Source organism: Miscanthus floridulus, chromosome 5 (assembly GCF_019320115.1).
Source record: "Miscanthus floridulus cultivar M001 chromosome 5, ASM1932011v1, whole genome shotgun sequence".
NCBI classification, from domain to species: domain Eukaryota; kingdom Viridiplantae; phylum Streptophyta; class Magnoliopsida; order Poales; family Poaceae; genus Miscanthus; species Miscanthus floridulus.
Window position 1 is genome coordinate 107915126 of NC_089584.1, and position 17780 is coordinate 107932905.

The following is a 17780-nucleotide window of genomic DNA, read 5'->3' on the forward strand; positions in this document are numbered from 1 at the left end:
CCTACACTACACTGTGCCACCTAACCCCCGCCCTAGAGACAACGTGGCATGGAGAGTCAGGTCCGGGTCACCATAGCCTCGGAATCAACGTACGAGGCCAACTGCTCCCTCCAAGCCTCGGCAATCTACTGCAGGGTCTCGGCAACCGCGGGATTCACGTCTGTCGAGCCTCCCACGATGGCTCGGCCTCGGCACCAATTAAGCCTCAGCCTCTCACGCAGTCAACACACAGTGACCAGCGCGCCGACCGCCACGCCCGCTTCGAGATAACATTGGAGCTCCCATGACGCACAGGATCGGATGTGACCAGCGCGTCGCCCTAGTACTTCAAGGACGAGACCACTCCGTCGCCCACACCGTCACAGTAACAGGCTACAGGGCTCAGACATGCCGCCTCCGTCCGCACGATGCCATATAGCTAGTGAATGTATCACCCTTGTCCCCCCTTCAACTATAAAAGGGAGGGACCTGGGCCGTTTCTAGGGGGATCGGAGACGGACGATTAGGCCTAGACCCGCACGATGAACTTGAGCAAAATGACATGGACGAACACACGGGCTCTCCACGGCTTGAGATCAACATCTCAAGCAACCCACGCCGCACCACGTAGAGACCTGGGACTAGCTCCCTCTCTCGCCCTGCTTGTAACCCCTACTACGAGCATTTCGGTGCAAGGAATACAAGATCGATCTCTCGAACTGGACGTAGGGTACCCATTACCCGAACCAGTATAAACCTTGTGTCTCTTTGCATCACCATCCGGGATTGGGAACACGTAGTACAAATTTACTAGTCGATTGAGGACCGCCGGTCTAAAACACCGACAGCGGGCGAGGATAAGGGGAACCTAGAAAGTCCTTTATATACTTGTGCAGCAGACCCACATGTCAGGCGGGTTCGCGGGTTTGCGGGCATAGGTAAGGTATTTTCATACCCGCAAATTTTTTACCCGCGGGCACAAAATCAAACCCGCACCCGTGCTCGTGGGTACAAAATGGTACCCATATCCTCACCCTAACGGGTTTTTACCCGCGGGCACGCGGATAATTTGTACCCGTTGTCATCCATAGTAAGGTTTAAATATTAGACAATGTCCCGTTCGATTCGTTGAAAAAATAAGCTGAAACACAGTCCCAACTGATTTATTGTGAGAAGAAAATACTGTTCTGACTGAAAAACAAACTGAAAAGTATGGATTACGAGAGAAACGAAATGGACCAATGCAGCCCTTTTTTCCCCAGAATCAAGGAAGCTGCATCGATCTGGGTAGCACTAGCACCAGCTTCAGTACATGTTCACATGCTGTCCTAGTTTTTGCAGCACGGCACTCCTATACTGCTCGGAGCGGCGGATACGGCACGGCAAGCTGTGGGCTTGGGATGCCAGTGCAGCTGCAGTTTTTTTTTTTTTTGTGACTCTGCAGCTGCAGTCGTGCAAGCAGGTGCGATCGCACCAGCCAGCACCCAAGTCTGGATGGATCTGCCTGCAGGAGACGAGGCAAAAACCAAACCGATCTGAAGGAAGAAGAAAAAAAGGAATTCAAGGAGGGAGGTGTGGGGGAGCGCGAAGCGCGGAGCGGCGTAAATTGGCTGTCGCGTAAAGCGGCGGCCCTGCGTGGACGCCACAACCTGTGGGCTGTGCCTGCGTGGCCCATCCGTGGACGCACGCAGCGCAGCCCGCCCCAAGCCATTGGATCGCCCGCCTGCTACCGCTGCCTGCCGGGCCCCTCCTTGTACTACTGTCCTGGGCCCTTGGTGATGACGTGTCGTACTGTCGTAGGCACTGCGTCGTCGTGCGCGTCCGCCCGGCTCAACTCGGATCCATAATCACCGTCGGCATCAGCATCATCAGCTGCTGTTCAAATCGGTGGTGACGGGGGATTGATCATTGGAGATCATTACGATGGGATGGAGGAAGATTATTCTGATTATTGATTGATATTTTGGAGTCCCCCCAGCCAAGTGTTTTTTTTTTCGCGTGTTTTCGGTTGTTGTCACGTTGTCTCCACTCTGTCGTCTATCCTAGCCAGTCCAAGTGTCCAACGACGACCAAGAGGCCGTTTAGCTGCTGTAGCATGGTAAATTTGTACATAGTAAAGGGCTGTTTGGCTCCCAGCTAATCGCCCGTCACGCTGCTGCTGTGGCGCCGCCTAAGTTGCGTCGTACAAAATTGGTGCCTAAGCTGCGCGAGAAAATGAACGGTAAAATATGTGGCCGCCTCGAGTTAGTTACGAACCAAACAGCGCAAATCATTTTTGTGGCCGCCGCAGGCTGTGGCATGGCTGGTTGTGGCATGCAACCAAACGCCCCCTAAGTTCCAACTGTGATGATAGCTCCCCCGGCCCGTCTACAAATCCAAGTTCTTATCTTAGAGAGTGTTCGGCTGGTATTATTCTGGTACTGTTCATACTGGAAAATATTGTTCATGCTAAAATTTTGTGAGAGAAAAACACTGCTCCTGCTGAAAAAAAAGCAAACCAGCCAGCCAAACATCACCGGCCGAACACGGCCTTAGGTATCATACCTCCTTTGGTTTGAATGTTTTTTTTACAGCACATGGAGGTAAAAAGTCCAGGCCTTTTCCTTTTTCTGATGTGAACACAACACAAGAAGGCAAAAAAAAATATTCATCCAATTCTCTAATTTTCACAAAAAAAATAGCCATTTAGAGTCTAGAGGTAGTAGCCAGAGAGCCATGTTTACATAAGTCATCATTTAATAACTCCGTAGAGAAAAGTAAAGAGCCAATCTGTATAGCAAGGATTGCTAGCGAGTCTGGAATAACAAAATGCCACGGAAGATGCTCTAACTCACTAAAGGCCTGTTTAGACCTAGGCAACAAATTGTTAATTTCTAGTGGGAGGAAACCAACTAATACTACCTCTGTTCCAAGAAGCATGCAATTCTAGAATAGTGTCATGTTAAAGTATATGTTTTTTGCGACTTCATGTTAAAGTATATCAAATTTGACCAAATTTACATAAAAAGATAATAATATTTGTCATACTAAATAGGTACCATTAGATTCATCATTAATCATACTTTCATATAATATACTAATTTTATATCATTAATATATATATTTTTATCCATATATTTGGTCAAACTTCAAACATTTTAACCAAAAATGCATCTACAATTGTATTTTTTTTACGGAGGTAATAACTTTTTGCTACTTTACTACTATAGTAGGGCTATTAGCTGGGCTCCATTTGGATCTTACAATTAATAGGTAGTAGTACTTAAATAGTCCCGGTTAATAACTTTCAAATTAGATAAATAAATTATTTTTGCAAGTATTATTTTTTTAGGGAAACATCTTGCAAGTTTTTTTTTTGAGGGGAAAACATCTTGCAAGTATTATTATTGTTAGTTGGATTTCGCCGAGGTATTTGATCCACTAGAGCTATTTGATTCACGAGGTATGGGATCCAAACAGGCCACCGACGGACGCCAGTCCATGTTCTGTGCTACAACTACAAGGTGCTAGGCCCATGGCCCAACGACCCTCCGTGGGCCGGATCCTGACTTCTTGGTTTTTCCAACGAAAAACAATTTCTTTCTTCCATGACAAAACAAAATGCTAGTTGCTCCAACCGCACCAGCCTCCGACGCCGAGCGTTGCGCTCGCCTCGGCGCCTCCGCCCACCGCCCACCGCCGCCGGCGCACGGGGAGCATAAAAGGGGCCGTACCCCTCGCACACGCACATCGCCACACGTGCAACGAGGCTGGCGCCGTCGCCATGGCCCTGCTGCCGTCGCCCCCCTGCTCCCCGTGCCACCACCGGGCCGCGCCCGCGCCCTTGCCGGCGCCCACGGCCGCCTCAGCGCGCCACCGGAGGGGAAGCCTGCCCCTCGCTGCAGCCGGCGGCCGCTCCGGCCCTACCGCCGAGCCGAAGCCCTGTCCCACCCCCGCCGACAGGAGGAGGTATGAGCTCGTGGTGTCCCTTCCATCAATGTTAGTCGTGTGGTGTGCCATGTCGAATGCCCCATTCTGTGATGCAATGCATGCTTCTGATATAGCAGTGGTGCACAATTCAGCAAGCCTCAAATTTAGAGATGCCTAGTTAATTCGTAGTAATTGAATGCCCCCCAAAAGAACCCTAAAAAAATCTAATTGGACAAGTGAGAAGTCACTGTGTAGTTTCTCGTTCACGAGCTGAATCATCAACAGTTCAGCAGACGGAATTCCATCTGGCTGTTCTCTTCACTCTTGGATATTTAGATGTCGGAAAAAGTCTACTTAATCCCCGCCTATCATACTTGGTCTACTTCACCTCCTCAACTATGAAACCGTCTATTTTACTCCTGAACTATCTTAAACCGTCTGTTTTACCCCATGGGGCGTTTACCCCCTGAACTATCTAAAACCGTCTGTTTTACCCCATGGGGTGGTTTTCAACGGCGGTTTTGCTACAGTAACAGCGAGTTTGCTACAGTGACGGTAGGTTTGCTACAGTACCCATGTCTTTGAATTTCCTTTTTTTATTTATTTTCGGTGAATTTTTGAAAAATCATAGTAAATCATAGAAAATCATAAAATGAAAAATCTAATTTTATTGGACTCCGCGTGAGTAGACCTACATAGTGAATATATAATACGGTATACTTTAGTACAAAATTTTTACTGTAGCCTTAGATTAATTGGAAAATCCAATTTTGTCTGTAATTAATTAGAATTTATCTATAACTAAGTTATACATAGTTCAATGAGTACGAAATTTTTACTATAGTTCAAGCATACAATAATTAGCGTACCATAAAAATTTCACCACAATTGGACCATAGAAGCTGCAGCTATGAATTATTCCAATTAATTACAGACAAAATTAGATTTTTCAATTAATCTAAGGCTACAGTAAAAATTTTGTACTAAAGTATACCGTATTATATATTCACTATGTAGATCTACTCATGTGGAGTCCAATAAAATTAGATTTTTTATTTTATGATTTTTTTCTATGATTTACTATGATTTTTTCAAAAATTCACCGAAAATAAATAAAGCAAAGCAAATTCAAAACCGCAGGCACTGTAGCAAACCACCGTTACTGTAGCAAACCCGCTGTTACTGTAGCAAAAACTCCGTTGAAAACCGCCCCAGGAGGTAAAACAGACGCTTTTAGATAGTTCAGGAGGTAAAACAGACGGTTTCATAGTTGAGGGGGTGAAGTAGACCAAGTATGATAGGTGGGGAGTTAAGTAGACTTTTTCCTTTAGATGTCTAAAGAAACGGTTCGCGCTGCTGTTTCAATACCATCATTCTTCTGTTACACCTAAGTCAAATACTCAGAACAGAATGTTCAGCACAACCTGCTCCTAATTTTTGCTGCTTCGGTCGTGTCCGTCATGGTGATGACGCTAGCTGTGTTGAGCAGGTGCGAATGCTTTGACCTCCATCGGCAGTTAGTTCCTTATGGGGAAGCTTACTGTTGGCAGAAGTCCATTGTTGAGAGGAGGAAAGGGTTGCTAGACAGCAGCGAAGACCACTCTGACACCTTGATTGCTTTGCAACATCCACCGGTGTATACGTTGGGCACTAGAAGCAAGAAGGAATACCTCCATTTCGACATGGAAGATGCTCCTTTTGAGGTTCACCGTAATGATCGTGGTGGGGAAGTGACGTACCATGGCCCTGGACAGGTATTTATCAGCTACTCCCTCTGTCCCGATTTAATTGTTCGTGCCACAAGTTTGACTCGATTTGTAGAAAATATTAGCAACATTTGTATCTCCAAATAAATTTATTAAAAAACTAGATTCAAAGATCTTTCCGATAATACTAATTATGTATCATAAATATTAATATTTTTTAATATATATTTTATTAAAGTTGTTTCTCGGGAAGCGAGAAAGACAGATATTCTGGGACGGAGGGAGTATGTTTTTGTAGTTGCATGTGTAGAAGTGCACTTCATACTTTGGTGGTGTGTTTACTGATTAGTTGCTTCTTAATTCTGGTTGCTGTATAGCTCCTAGTAGCTAGTATAGACCCCAGCATTGGTCATATCTGACATCAGGATACAACCGATCTTGATTCCATACTGTATACTCTTGTTCAGTCTTTGGTTCAAAAAATATACTTTGCAGCTATCATTAGTGAATATACTTCATAGGTGCTTCTTACAGTCATTTATTTTGTTTTTCCTAGCTTGTCATGTACCCGATTATGAATTTGGGGTACCACAAAAAGGATCTTGACTGGTACTTTAGGTCACTTGAAGAAGTGATCATCCGTGCACTGAAATCCGCCTTCTCTATCAAGGCAACAAGAGTAGAAGGTCTCACTGGTGTTTGGGTTGGTATGTGCAATCCTTCACAAAATTTCAAGTATTTTACCAAGTTTCCGGTTATCTCATCCATTGGGATTTTCTAACGTTTATAAAATCAAGGGGTACCATATGGTATTGCTAATGATTCATCTCCATTTCCTCTATAGGGAACCAGAAAGTTGCCGCGATAGGGATTCATGGTTCCCGGATGATAGTTTATCATGGTCTAGCACTAAACGTCACAACTGACCTAGCCCCGTTTGAAATGATTGATCCTTGTGGCATCAAGGACCGTGGCGTGGGCAGCGTCAAGAACATACTACAGAAGGCATCTGGTGCAAGAGAAATCGATGATGCATCACTGATGGATATAGCATATGATTCCATGACCAAAGAGTTTGCTGAACTTTTCCAACTCAGTTTGGACATCAGCCCTGATTGCAGTTTTCAGTGAAAATAACATTTTCTACTAACTGTATGACATTTTATTCTTGATGGAATGTTTGCCACAACCGTTCATGCTGAATATTTCCATATCTGCTGCACTGCACTATGAAGCACTCCTGACGTTCCAAACTATAAGACTAGTTATGCTATGCACCTAGATATATGTTTATGTCTAGATACTTGATAAAATTTATTGTATCTTAAAAAGTTAAAACATCTTATAATTTGGAATAGATAAAGTCTTATAATTTGGAATGGACGGAGTACAGCAAATCCACCTTTGGGGCCCATGATGTCACTGGAATCTGGAGTACTAGAGTCGGTTTCTTCGGTGTCCTCCCTCGTCATGTGCTCCGCTGTTTATACAGCATCAATGCTCTTTGTTTTTTCTGACAAAAAAAATGCTCTTTGTTTTTGTATGCAACATTGTATACTTAACGATTCTTCCATTTGACCCGGTAATAATATCCCAACCAGCGTTTAAATTTGTCTGTATTGTTGTTTGCAGTTGCGGCCACAATTTTATTATGTTCAAAATGCTTTTGTTTATGCTGTTGCTTCCTTCAATTTTTTGGAAGAACAAGTGACTAGCCTCTCAGAGCACCATGGAGTGCTCGCTTCAGCTTCAGCTGCAGCTTCACAGCTGCGCAATACTGCAGCAGTATTGTAGGGAGCCCATGATTTGTTTCCTTATACAACAAGAATTCAACAGGGAGGGTCTGTTCGGCGGGTATTAAAGTCGGCTGATAAGCCAGCTAAAGCTGATTTGTTGTGAGAGAAAAATATTGTGATAAACCGGCTGATAAGTTTAAGCGAACAGTGTTGTGGGTGTGGGCATTTGTCATACCAGGCGAACACGGTGGAGCCTGCCACATGCATCTGGACATCAACAGTGTTGTGGGCGCCGGCATTTACCATACCAGACGAACACAGTGAAGCATGTCAAGTGCATATGACACAAACAGTATTGTAGGCGCTGACAAACCCTCTTGTACCCGACGGCGTGGGGCAGCAAGACTAGGTAGCACACACACTCTCTTTCTCTCACTCTCTCACACTTGTAAGGCCGTCCCCTTCATCTATAAAAAGGGATGCGCTCTCTCCCAACAGGGGACGATCGATTCAGACAACAACAAACAACATCGGATGACAGACGGATCGTTCCGATTCACTGTCTGCTAGCTTTAGACACTCTAAAACTACACAGAGCACACGTTCGAATACTTAGCGCACGTAGGAGCTCCCGTCACTCTCGGCCCTTTAGTCCAGAGTCCGACCAGACCTCTTACACCCCCCATCTTACTCCCACTCGTTTGTAACCCTACAGCAAACTTTGAGCACCTGGACTTAGGAATAAAGTCACCGACCGACTCAAACTGGACGTAGGGCATGTTGCCTGAACTAGTATAAACCCTGTGTTATTGAGTGCTAGACCACATCCGATCACAACGTACGGCAAAACGATAAATATTTACTAGTTTGTCACTTTACGCACCGACAGTTGGCGTCGTCCATGGGGAAGACGCCATATGTTCACGCTTTTGGTCATCGGATGGCCCACCTTTCCACCATCTTCGGCATGGCGGGCTCAAGCGACACGATTCGCTTCGGCTCGTTGGAGTTCCCCACACTCCCACCCGTTGGGATGTGGATTTCTCCTGTCTTCGAGCCGTCCCAGACCTTTCTCTTTGGAAGCCTAGACTTCGTCACCAACTGGCTCGGTGTGCTTCGCCTTCACGAGGAGGCGCTTGTCCCGGCGCCTGTCGGAGGAGGAGCGCCCTCCGTCGGCTCTGAGCCACCCGGTGATAGGTAGATAACAGAGGCAAGCATCATTTTCTCAAATGATGAGCTCCTTCAATCGAATAGCGGCAAAACTAGTTGATCTCTTCCATGGAATTCAAGCTTTCGCTTCACTGACAAACCATCCACAACAATCGAAGTTCAGCAAACTGGCCAGCTGCCTATGATATTGGAGGCACGAGAAATTCAGCAAAGGCGTCTCACCTTCTTTGGCAGCCGATGTGGATCCCTCTGCCTTGATGCCTGGCCATGGCTTGTAGCTACAGTGCTTCCCCTTCTCGATCCCTTCGTACACGGCCGCGACGTGCTTGCCGCAGCCGTTCCAAGTGAACTTGCCGCATTTGCTGCACTACACCTTGTAGCACATCTTCTTCTTGTTCTTCTTTTCTTCTTTCAATTCAGATGTAGGAACAGGATGCTGTTTTCAGTTTCTGGAGTGGTTTTGCTTCAGTGTCTTCGCTCTCTGTAGGCTTCAATATTGTTACGGTGTGGACGAGTACGATAGGGAGATCGTAGGGGAGAGTGGAGTAGAAGGCTGGATTCAGAATTGGAGCGCAAGGGATATCGAGGAAGTGGTGCAGCGGGAGGTTCGTCGGCGGCAGCGGCAGAAGCGCTCACAGCCACCGTCGAAGGTAACCCGCCCACCTTGGGAGGGTTTATTCCTTCTTTGATAAGTCCTATTACAATCTCTAAGTGCCCTTTATATAATAGGTGCACTCCTAACAACCCAAAATAGATTTCCTAAATATAGATTTCCTAAATTTCATCCCTTTCCTCTCCTAACTTAATCAACCGAGCCCCTTAGCCACGACTGGGCCTAGGCCGGCGCCTATACTGACGCCCTACAAAGGCGTCTATAACACGTCCCTCCTCCCCAACAAACAGCTCGTTCGTGAGCTGAAATGCTAGATAGCGTTCCTTGAATTCATCAATATCTTCCCAAGTAGAATCAGCCGCAGTCCGTCCTTCCCAATGAACAAGGACTTGCCAGTGACCCCGGTTCAAGCGAGCACGCAGCACAGCAGCTGGAGTAGGAATGACATGCCCATGAAGCGTGGATGGAAGAGGAACAATGTCGCCTGGAGGGTCCCCTTCATACTTCGTCAGCAGCACCACATGAAAGACATCATGAATATGAGCCTTCGGTGGAAGACGCAGACGATAAGCCACGGTGCCCAAGCGCTCAACAATCTGATAGGGTCCAAAGAACCGCGGCCCTAGCTTGGAGGAGGCCACCAGAGTAATACCAACAGCTGTGTGGTGATGAAGGCAGAGCAGCACCTAGTCACCTATAGCAAACTGCACAAACCGGCGCTTCTTGTCATGGATTTCCCGCATAGTGTCCTGAGCCAATACTAAATGATCATGGATATCCAGCAGGAACTTATCGTGGTCACAAAGCTGGCGATCAACAGCAGCCACCCAAGCCGACACAAGAAGATAGGAAACCATCGACGGTGGAGACCGGCCATACACCACCTCAAACGGCATAGCGCGCAGGGCAGACTAGTAGGAAGTATTATAACAGAATTCCACCCAAGGAAGCCACTGCAACCAAGAACGAGGCCGATCCCCCACTAAGCAACGCAGGTGCATAACTATGATGTGATTAGTGACCTCAGATTGCCCATCTGTCTGTGGACAAAATGCGGAACTACATAGCAAGGTCACACCAGCCAGCTTGAAAAGCTCCTCCCAAAAATTGCTAGTGAAAATAGTATCCCGATCACTCATAATAGAACATGGAAATCCATGCAGCCGCACAATGTTGTCGAAGAAGGCACGAGCGACAGAGCTAGATGAGTAGGGGTGACTTAGGGCGATGAAATGCGCCATCTTGGAGAAGCGATCAACCACAGTAAGAATCACAGACTTGCCGCCCACACGCGGAAAGCCCTCAACAAAATCCATGGCGATGTCGCTCCACACATGTTCAGGAATAGGAAGTGACTGAAGAAGACCAGCGGGATGTAGGTGTTCGATTTTATTACGCTGCCAAACATCACAGCCTTTGACATAGTCTTGAACCAGCCTATGCGCGTGTCTGTTGTAGAAGGATGCACGCAGCCTATGGAGTGTCTTCTACGAACCTTCATGACCAGTAGTGTGAACCTCTCACAATAGCTGTGGCTAGAGCGGCAATTCATCAGGAATGAAGGGATGTCCTTGGTACAACAGCAGATCGTCCACCATCGCCTAGCCGTCAGGCGTGGTGCCAGCTATGATCTGTGCCTAGAGTTCCTGGGCCTGAGAGTCGCGCTGAATTTTAGCGCGTAGGACATCATAGATGGCGAACGAAGGTCCGAAGAGTGCACATGTAGCCACAGTACTGGAGTCCATATCATGGCTTGATAAGGCGTCCACCACCGTGTTCAGCTTCCCTGGTCTGTACTCGACTGAGAGGTCATATCCGAATAACTTGGTGACCCAAGTGTGCTGCGGTATCGTTGTTAGGCGCTGGTCGAGAATAAACTTTAGGCTCCAATGATCTGTTCGCATAGTAAAGGCGCGGCCCCAGAGATAAGGCCGCCAATGGCGAACTGCCTTGATGAGACCAATCAACTCCTGCTCATAGGCTAGAAGCTTAGCATGGTGGGGCACCACAGTGCGGCTGAAGAAGGCCACCGCACCATCTCCTTGGTGGAGGACTGCACCAAAACCAGCCCCAGACGCATCACAGTCAACGATGAAGCGCTTGTCGAAGTCAGGCAGTTGTAGTAGAGGGGCGGACGTCAACGCCCTCTTAAGCGCCAGGAAGGCCTCCTCTGCTGCCGGTGTCTAGGAAAACACCTCACGCTTGAGAAGCGTCATGAGGGGCGCAGCCACACCACCATAGCATGCGATGAACTTTCGATAATATCCTGTGAGGCCGAGAAACCCACGGAGGGCGCGAGCTGTCATCGGCCATGGCCAAGCTTCCACCGCCTCGACCTTCACTGGATCCATAGCAACTTCCGTGGCTGAAATGATGTGGCCAAGGTAGCCGACCAAAAGTTCACCAAAGAAACATTTGGAGCGCTTAGCGAAGAGATGGTGCATGTGCATCTGCTGCAGCACAGTCTGTACATGCTGCAAGTGCTCTACCCATGTCGAACTGAAGATCAAAATGTCATAAAAAAATACAAGCATGAAACGACGGATATATGACTTCAAAATATCATTCATAAGTGCTTGGAAGGTGGCAGGCGCGTTGGTGAGACCGAAGGGCATGACGAGGAACTCGAAATGACCATGATGTGTCTGGAATGCGGTCTTGGCAATGTCGTCCGGGTGCATGCGCACCTAGTGATACCCGCTATGAAGATCGGTCTTAGTGAAGAAACAAGCACCCTTCAACTTGTCAAGGAGTTCATCAACCATCAGAATAGGAAACTTGTCCTTGATGGTGCTATCATTAAGAGCATGAAAGTCAACGTAGAAGCACCAACTGCCATCTTGCTTGCAGATGAGGAGCATCGGGGAGGAGAACGATGAAGTCGACTCCCGAATGATCCCTTGTTGCTACATATCATCACACTGCCGCTCAATCTCATCCTTGAGGAGCTGTGGGTAGCGATAGGGCCACACAGCCACTGTTGGGGAGCCAGGGATGAGGTGGATACAGTGGTCATGGCGTCGGCTTGGAGGTAGCCTGTGTGGCTCCTTGAAGATGTCTACATAGGACAACAGCAGCTTCTCTAATATAGTTCGGGGATCGGCGATAGCATGGGCAACCAACACCTTGCTGCCTAGGCCGGTCCATATGTGAGCACGCCCTTGGTACCAAAAGGCCATCGAGAGGGCATCAAAGTCCCAAACGATGGGCCCCAAAGAGCACAGCCACTGAACACTAAGAACCAAGTCAAAGCCACCCAAGTCGAGGGCGACACAGTCGATGGAGAAGGGTTCCTCGTAGATGAGAACCTCCCTGGCAAGGCACACGCCGGGGCTACAGACACGATCACCATTCATGACCAACATGGACAACCCATCACGTGACGAGATTGACAAGCCTAGGCAAGCGGCCACCTCCGTATGGATGAAGGTGTGCGTGCTGCTGGTATCAACCAACGCTTTAAGTGGAACACCCACAATCATCACCAATAACATCATAGAAATAACATGGCCGAGGCCAGTCAATGCGTGCAGGGAGATCTCCAAGTTAGAGATGTCATTGCTGAGCGGGTCCTCCTCGCCTTCCTCAAGCTCCATGAGGAAGACACCCTTCATCGCACAGTTGTGATCCTTGGAGTATGGTTCCAGGCAGAAATAGCACTGCACATTCTGTCGCTTCTCTTACATCTTGGCCGGTGTCAGACGACAAAAGCAAGAACGTGTCCCTTCTATCTTGCCATCCTGCAGACCAGCAGTAGAGCCCGTAGCGCTAGTCGAAGCCAAGGCTCGGCGAGTGGATCACTTTGGTGGTGCTGAGCTGTTAACGGTGGAGGCCTGCTCTTGCCGCTGTTCATAGGCCCACGCTAAGCTCATGGCCTGCTGTAGATTGATAGGGTGCTGCATCTCCACATCAGCAGCAAGCGGGTGTCCCAAGCCACCGATGTAGAGATCAATGGTCGTCCGCATGGAGAGGTTGTCGTAGCGCAAGAGCAGTGTGAGGAAGCGCCGCGAGTACTCCATGGTGCCCGTGTGGACCAGGGCCTTGATCTCACCAATAGAGTTGGTGCGGATGGGTGGCCCAAAGCGAAGGTTGACGAACTCGATGAAGCGTGGCCAAGAGACCATCCCAAATGGAAGCTCTAGTTTGGTTTTGGTTAATTGATGAAACCCTAAGTGCTAACCTAGTTTATCAAAGTGATCATGAGATAAGTAGCACTACTCCAAGTGATGAAGCAATGATAAAGATCATGACAAATGGTGATGGCATGGTTATGATTAAAGGCTTGAACTTGGAAAAGAAGAAAGAGAAAAATAAAAGGCTCAAGGCAAAGGTATAAAATGTAGGAGCCATTTTGTTTTAGTGATCAAGACACTTAATGAGTGTGATCACATTTAGGATAGATAGCCATACTATTAAGAGGAGTGAAACTCGTATCAAAATGCGGTTATCAAAGTGCCACTATATGCTCTAATTCATTGCATATACATTTAGGATCTAGTGGAGTGCTAACACCCTTAGAAATATTTGTGAAAATATGCTAACACATGTGCACAAGGTGGTACACTTGGTGGTTGGCACATTTGAGCAAGGGTGAAGGAGATAGAGATGATAAAGGGTCAGTCTTGTTGTTTTACAACTGAGTGTAGCCCCTGAGCCTCTTGCTATTTAGAATAAAAAGTTGGAGGGTCTTGAATCTGAGTTGTTTGATAGAACTGTATACCTCTCCTTTTGCAGCCCCCGAGCATATATCCGAGTTATTTTGTTTAGGAAGAACTCGGAAGCAGGGTTTTGGCATATTCTCTGATAGTCTGCTGTTGTCAGATGTAGTTGTATGGTGGTGGTTGAGTGTGAATGCCTTTTGTTCATGAGTTGTACTGTGTTGGTATATTCTTCTGAATATGCCCGTCTTCGAGTACTGTTCCCTCTCGCCTGAGTCTTCCATTACTGAGTCCTGTCTTTTCACTGTGTCCTTTGTTAGACTTATTTTGTTGGTACTCTTAGTCCATGTGCACCGCTCCTTTGATCTATAAATACCCTCCCGGAGTGCTTGTTTTCATTCATTAAACATTCTGTTGAAACCTTTGTGATCATTAACATGGTAGTTTGTGAAGTAGAGCAGCCCCCGGGCGTGTTTTGTAGTTCCTGTGTATCTTGTCGTAGCTAGAGGAAGTCTTGTGATAGGGATTAGAGGTTGGCTAATCCCATGGCAGCAATGTACCAGGATGTACGTGGCGGTAGTTGGAGGAAGTCTTGTGATGTGAACTTTGTTCCTTCATCTGGCAGTTCTGGGTTGATCCTCATCGCCTGTCTTGAGACTATCTAGTGTAGATCAACACCATATCCAGCATCACATCGGTCTTGGGTAGACAGATGCCTGCCGGCCTTCTCTGCTCCATGTTGTCCTACTATGCTGCTAATTTCCACCTTGGATGCACTATGTCCATCCTTTGAAGAAAATAGTGTAGCCGATGGCGGTTTGTCCTTTCGAGTAGCAATTTGGGACATGTAGTCGTTCTAGAGCCTAGCCGTGTCCGTGTTCTTCTTTGCTACTTTGCTTTTCGTGGTACCGAGTACGTTGGGTCTTGTAAGATTTGTAATGTTCTATTTTTGAAGTCACTTGTAATGGAAAGAATCTTGTCTTCGGAGTTGTCATTTACTTTTCTATCATAGTTCCGGTTGTTCATGATATTCCCGAGTTCTTTTCGTAAGAATCGAGTTCTTATGTTCCTTGTGAAGTTGCCCTTCTTTTCTTCTTTGTTGATGGGTTGTTCTTGCAGTTATCTGATAACTCCGCAGTAGTGCTGGATGGATAAGTCTGAAATCTGCCCGTTGAATTGTACCGTTGTGTGGATTTGTGCCCTCCGTCATTTTAGCTGTGTCGGTAAATGGACCATTGCGTTCTCACGCGGTGCTTGAACGGGCCTGGTGGGCCATTTTTAACGCTGTTAAATCTATTTAAAGACCCTTTGTCTTCTTTTTCTTTACTGCCTTTCTCTTGCCTTCAAACCCTAGCTCTCAGTCATCCGCCGTCTCCATTGCCACCGCCGTCTTTAGCGCCACTGTCTAAGCTTTCTCTTCCCCTAGTTGCTTTTTTGCCTTCATTAGTACATGGGTAAGAAAAAAACCGCAAGCAAGTCCTAGTCTTCCTTCATGGACGAGGAGTCATCACTCTCCGTGATTGAGAATCAGGAGTTTGTGGCCATGAGGGCCACCCAGAAGTCTTGGCCGACTCCAACAACAATCGAAGAGCAACTCCACGAGCTTGTTAGCGACGGCTTGATCCAGAGCAAACCCTTTGCTGAGTGGAGAGTTCTAGGCGAGCATCGGGTCCCTCCTCTAGGTCCTAGTGAGATTGTTCTTTTTGTCTCTTTCATTCGTGCTGGACTCTGCCTTCCTACCTCTGCTTTTCTTCATCAGTTTCTCAGCTATTTTGGGATTTGCTTGAACCATCTTGCTCCTAATGTAGTCCTTCACCTTTCTATCTTTGTTCATCTTTGCGAGGCTTTCCTTGGAATTCCCCCTTCTCTTTCTCTGTTTTGTTACTTCTTTCGTCTGAAACCCCAACCCCGGCGTGAAGAAACCAGTGTTCTTGGTGGTTGTGGGATTCAATTTCACTAGGGTCTTAAGAGCAAGTTCTTTGACTATGACCTAGTTGATTCTATAAGAGATTGGCGTGCCAACTGGTTTTATGCCACCAATCTAATCCCTTCTCTTACTGTCCACTCTGGATCTGGTCCCTTAGTCAATGACCGATGGGATAAGAACCCTATGACATCTGCTGAGGTTCAGGCAATCCAGCCATTCCTTGATAGGATTAGTATGCTAAAACAGCAGGGCTTGACTGGTTTCAGCATAGTCTCGAGCTTCCTTCGTCGCCGAGTTCAGCCTTTGAAGGAGCGAGAGCACCTTGGCTTTGAGTACTCTAGGGCTGAGGATCCTTCACGCATGGTCCTAGCCCTTGAGTTGACCGATGAAGAGGTACTCGAGCATCTCTAGAAGATGTTAAAAGGAGCGAGCGTTGTCCCGCTTACCATCTCCAAGTTCTCTACCAACAACTCGCCTCCAGCTGTAAGTTGTTTTCTCTTTGTTCGGGTACTTTATGTATTCTTGTTGTATCCATTTTTGTTTAAATTTTCCTTGTCTTGTTGTTTCGTTCTTTTTCGTAGGAATTTGAGCACAACTTTGTTGACCTGATCCCTTCTCTTGCTGTCCTCCTTGCCGTGGCGAACACTAGGGAGAAACTTGCTAGAGCTTCCGCAACCAGTAAGTCCCTAATCTCCACAACGTTTCCTAGAGTTTCTTCCGGATTTGTTGATGTATATGAAGAATATGTTCCTCGTCTAGTCCCCCACGGTCCTCGTAGTGTCTCGAAGAGGGGGCGAACGGATGGGTCTTCATCTAGCCCGCCTGCTTCCAAGAAGTCTCACAAGCCAAGTACTCATCCAGGTACTCTAGTTGTAGCTAGCATGCTCTTAGGTGAGCATATTTTATACTCTCTGTTCTTTTGTTTTCTTGTTTTTATCTTGAACCGAGTACTTTTATTCTTTTTTAGCGGGTGCCTTGGTGGCCTTGGTCAAGACCGAGGGGGAAGAGGATGATGAAGTACCCCTTATCATGCGGCGGTGAGTTGTTTTCATATTCCCCTGCCATTGAATTTCTTCTCTGTCTTGACTTTTAGTCTTGATCTTTTTGAAGTAACCGGACGTCGGGTATGGGTTCTTCTGAGGCTCCTATGCTGGCTTCCTCTAAAGCTTTGGTGTTGAGTTCTTTGGTAGCTCTAGTACCGAGTTCTTCCGCAGCTCCGGTGTCGAGTTCTTCCAAGGCTTTGATACTGGTTTCTTCTAGGGCTCCGGTATCGGCTATACCGCTCCTACCGCTAAGTGTCGGGGACATTTTTGCCACCGTGGTCCCCCCTACGAGGTCTACTTTTGGTTTTGCGAAGAAGAAGGTGGCTGGGTGAGTAGATTCTGGCTTTATCTTTTTGCTTCTGTTCTCCTTTTCTCTGGTTCTCATCGGCGATTTCTTTTATCAATTTTCAGTCCTTCGTTTTCTCTCGCTTCTTCAACTTCTTCTCAGCCCTCCATCATGCCACCGAGTACTGAGCCTCAGGACTCATAGCGTACTGTTGGTGAAGTGGCTACGGGGGCTATGAAGCTTTCTGGCGATGATGCCGCTGCAGACTTGGCCACCCCAGAGGTGACCGTGGCCATTGCGTCGGGTCCTTCTGAGGGATTGGCCTTGGCTTCCTGGGAGGTTGCTCTGGTCATTCCTTCTTCGCCTCGACTGGCCTCTCCTTCTCCTTCTCTTGCCTCCGGTGGTCCACCTTTTGCTAATGATGTGGTGCAGCAGTTTGATGTCACTCATCGGCTATCGGAATTAACTGCTGCCTAGGGAAACTTGTCGTCCCTTGTGACTTCTTTTGGAGAAAAGCTCCAGTTAAGCTTTTTCATCATTCCTTCTTTGGATGTTCGCTTTTCTTTGATCCTTATTCTTTGTTTTTCTTTGTATCTTTTTGCTCAGTCCTTCTCTCATGATCACCCTGAAAGCTGATCTTGATCTCCTCCGGGCCGAGATGGAGGCTGGGCATCAAACGCATTAGGATGAAGAAAAATCTCTTCATGCCCGAGCTATTGAGATCGAGAAGCAGAGGGATGCCGCTCTTCAAGA

At 47.1% G+C, this 17780-nt stretch overlaps 2 protein-coding genes across 2 annotated transcripts; one reads left to right on the top strand and one right to left on the bottom strand.

The window, feature by feature from the left end:
• The first annotated feature begins 3602 nt into the window (after window positions 1-3602).
• On the top strand, window positions 3603-6797 carry LOC136452949 (octanoyltransferase LIP2p, chloroplastic-like). The gene is made up of 4 exons (XM_066453519.1): window positions 3603-3927; window positions 5378-5642; window positions 6151-6301; window positions 6439-6797. The coding sequence occupies exons 1-4, from the start codon at window positions 3743-3745 to the stop codon at window positions 6723-6725; spliced, it is 888 nt and encodes a 295-aa protein (XP_066309616.1). The 5' UTR covers window positions 3603-3742; the 3' UTR covers window positions 6726-6797.
• Window positions 6798-12019: 5222 nt separating this feature from the next.
• On the bottom strand, window positions 12020-12727 carry LOC136455094 (uncharacterized). Its single transcript, XM_066455256.1, has one exon. It carries the CDS (start codon window positions 12725-12727, stop codon window positions 12020-12022), a length of 708 nt encoding a protein of 235 aa, XP_066311353.1.
• Between the last annotated feature and the right edge of the window lie 5053 nt (window positions 12728-17780).

Coding starts and splice junctions, on each gene's coding strand:
- LOC136455094 (XM_066455256.1), bottom strand. CDS start 12,727: ATGAAGGGTGTCTTCCTCATGGAGCTTGAGGAAGGCGAGGAGGACCCG.
- LOC136452949 (XM_066453519.1), top strand. CDS start 3,743: ATGGCCCTGCTGCCGTCGCCCCCCTGCTCCCCGTGCCACCACCGGGCC. Junction 5,643..6,150: donor CGTACCATGGCCCTGGACAG/GTATTTATCAGC, acceptor TGTTTTTCCTAG/CTTGTCATGTACCCGATTAT. Junction 6,302..6,438: donor TCTCACTGGTGTTTGGGTTG/GTATGTGCAATC, acceptor TTTCCTCTATAG/GGAACCAGAAAGTTGCCGCG.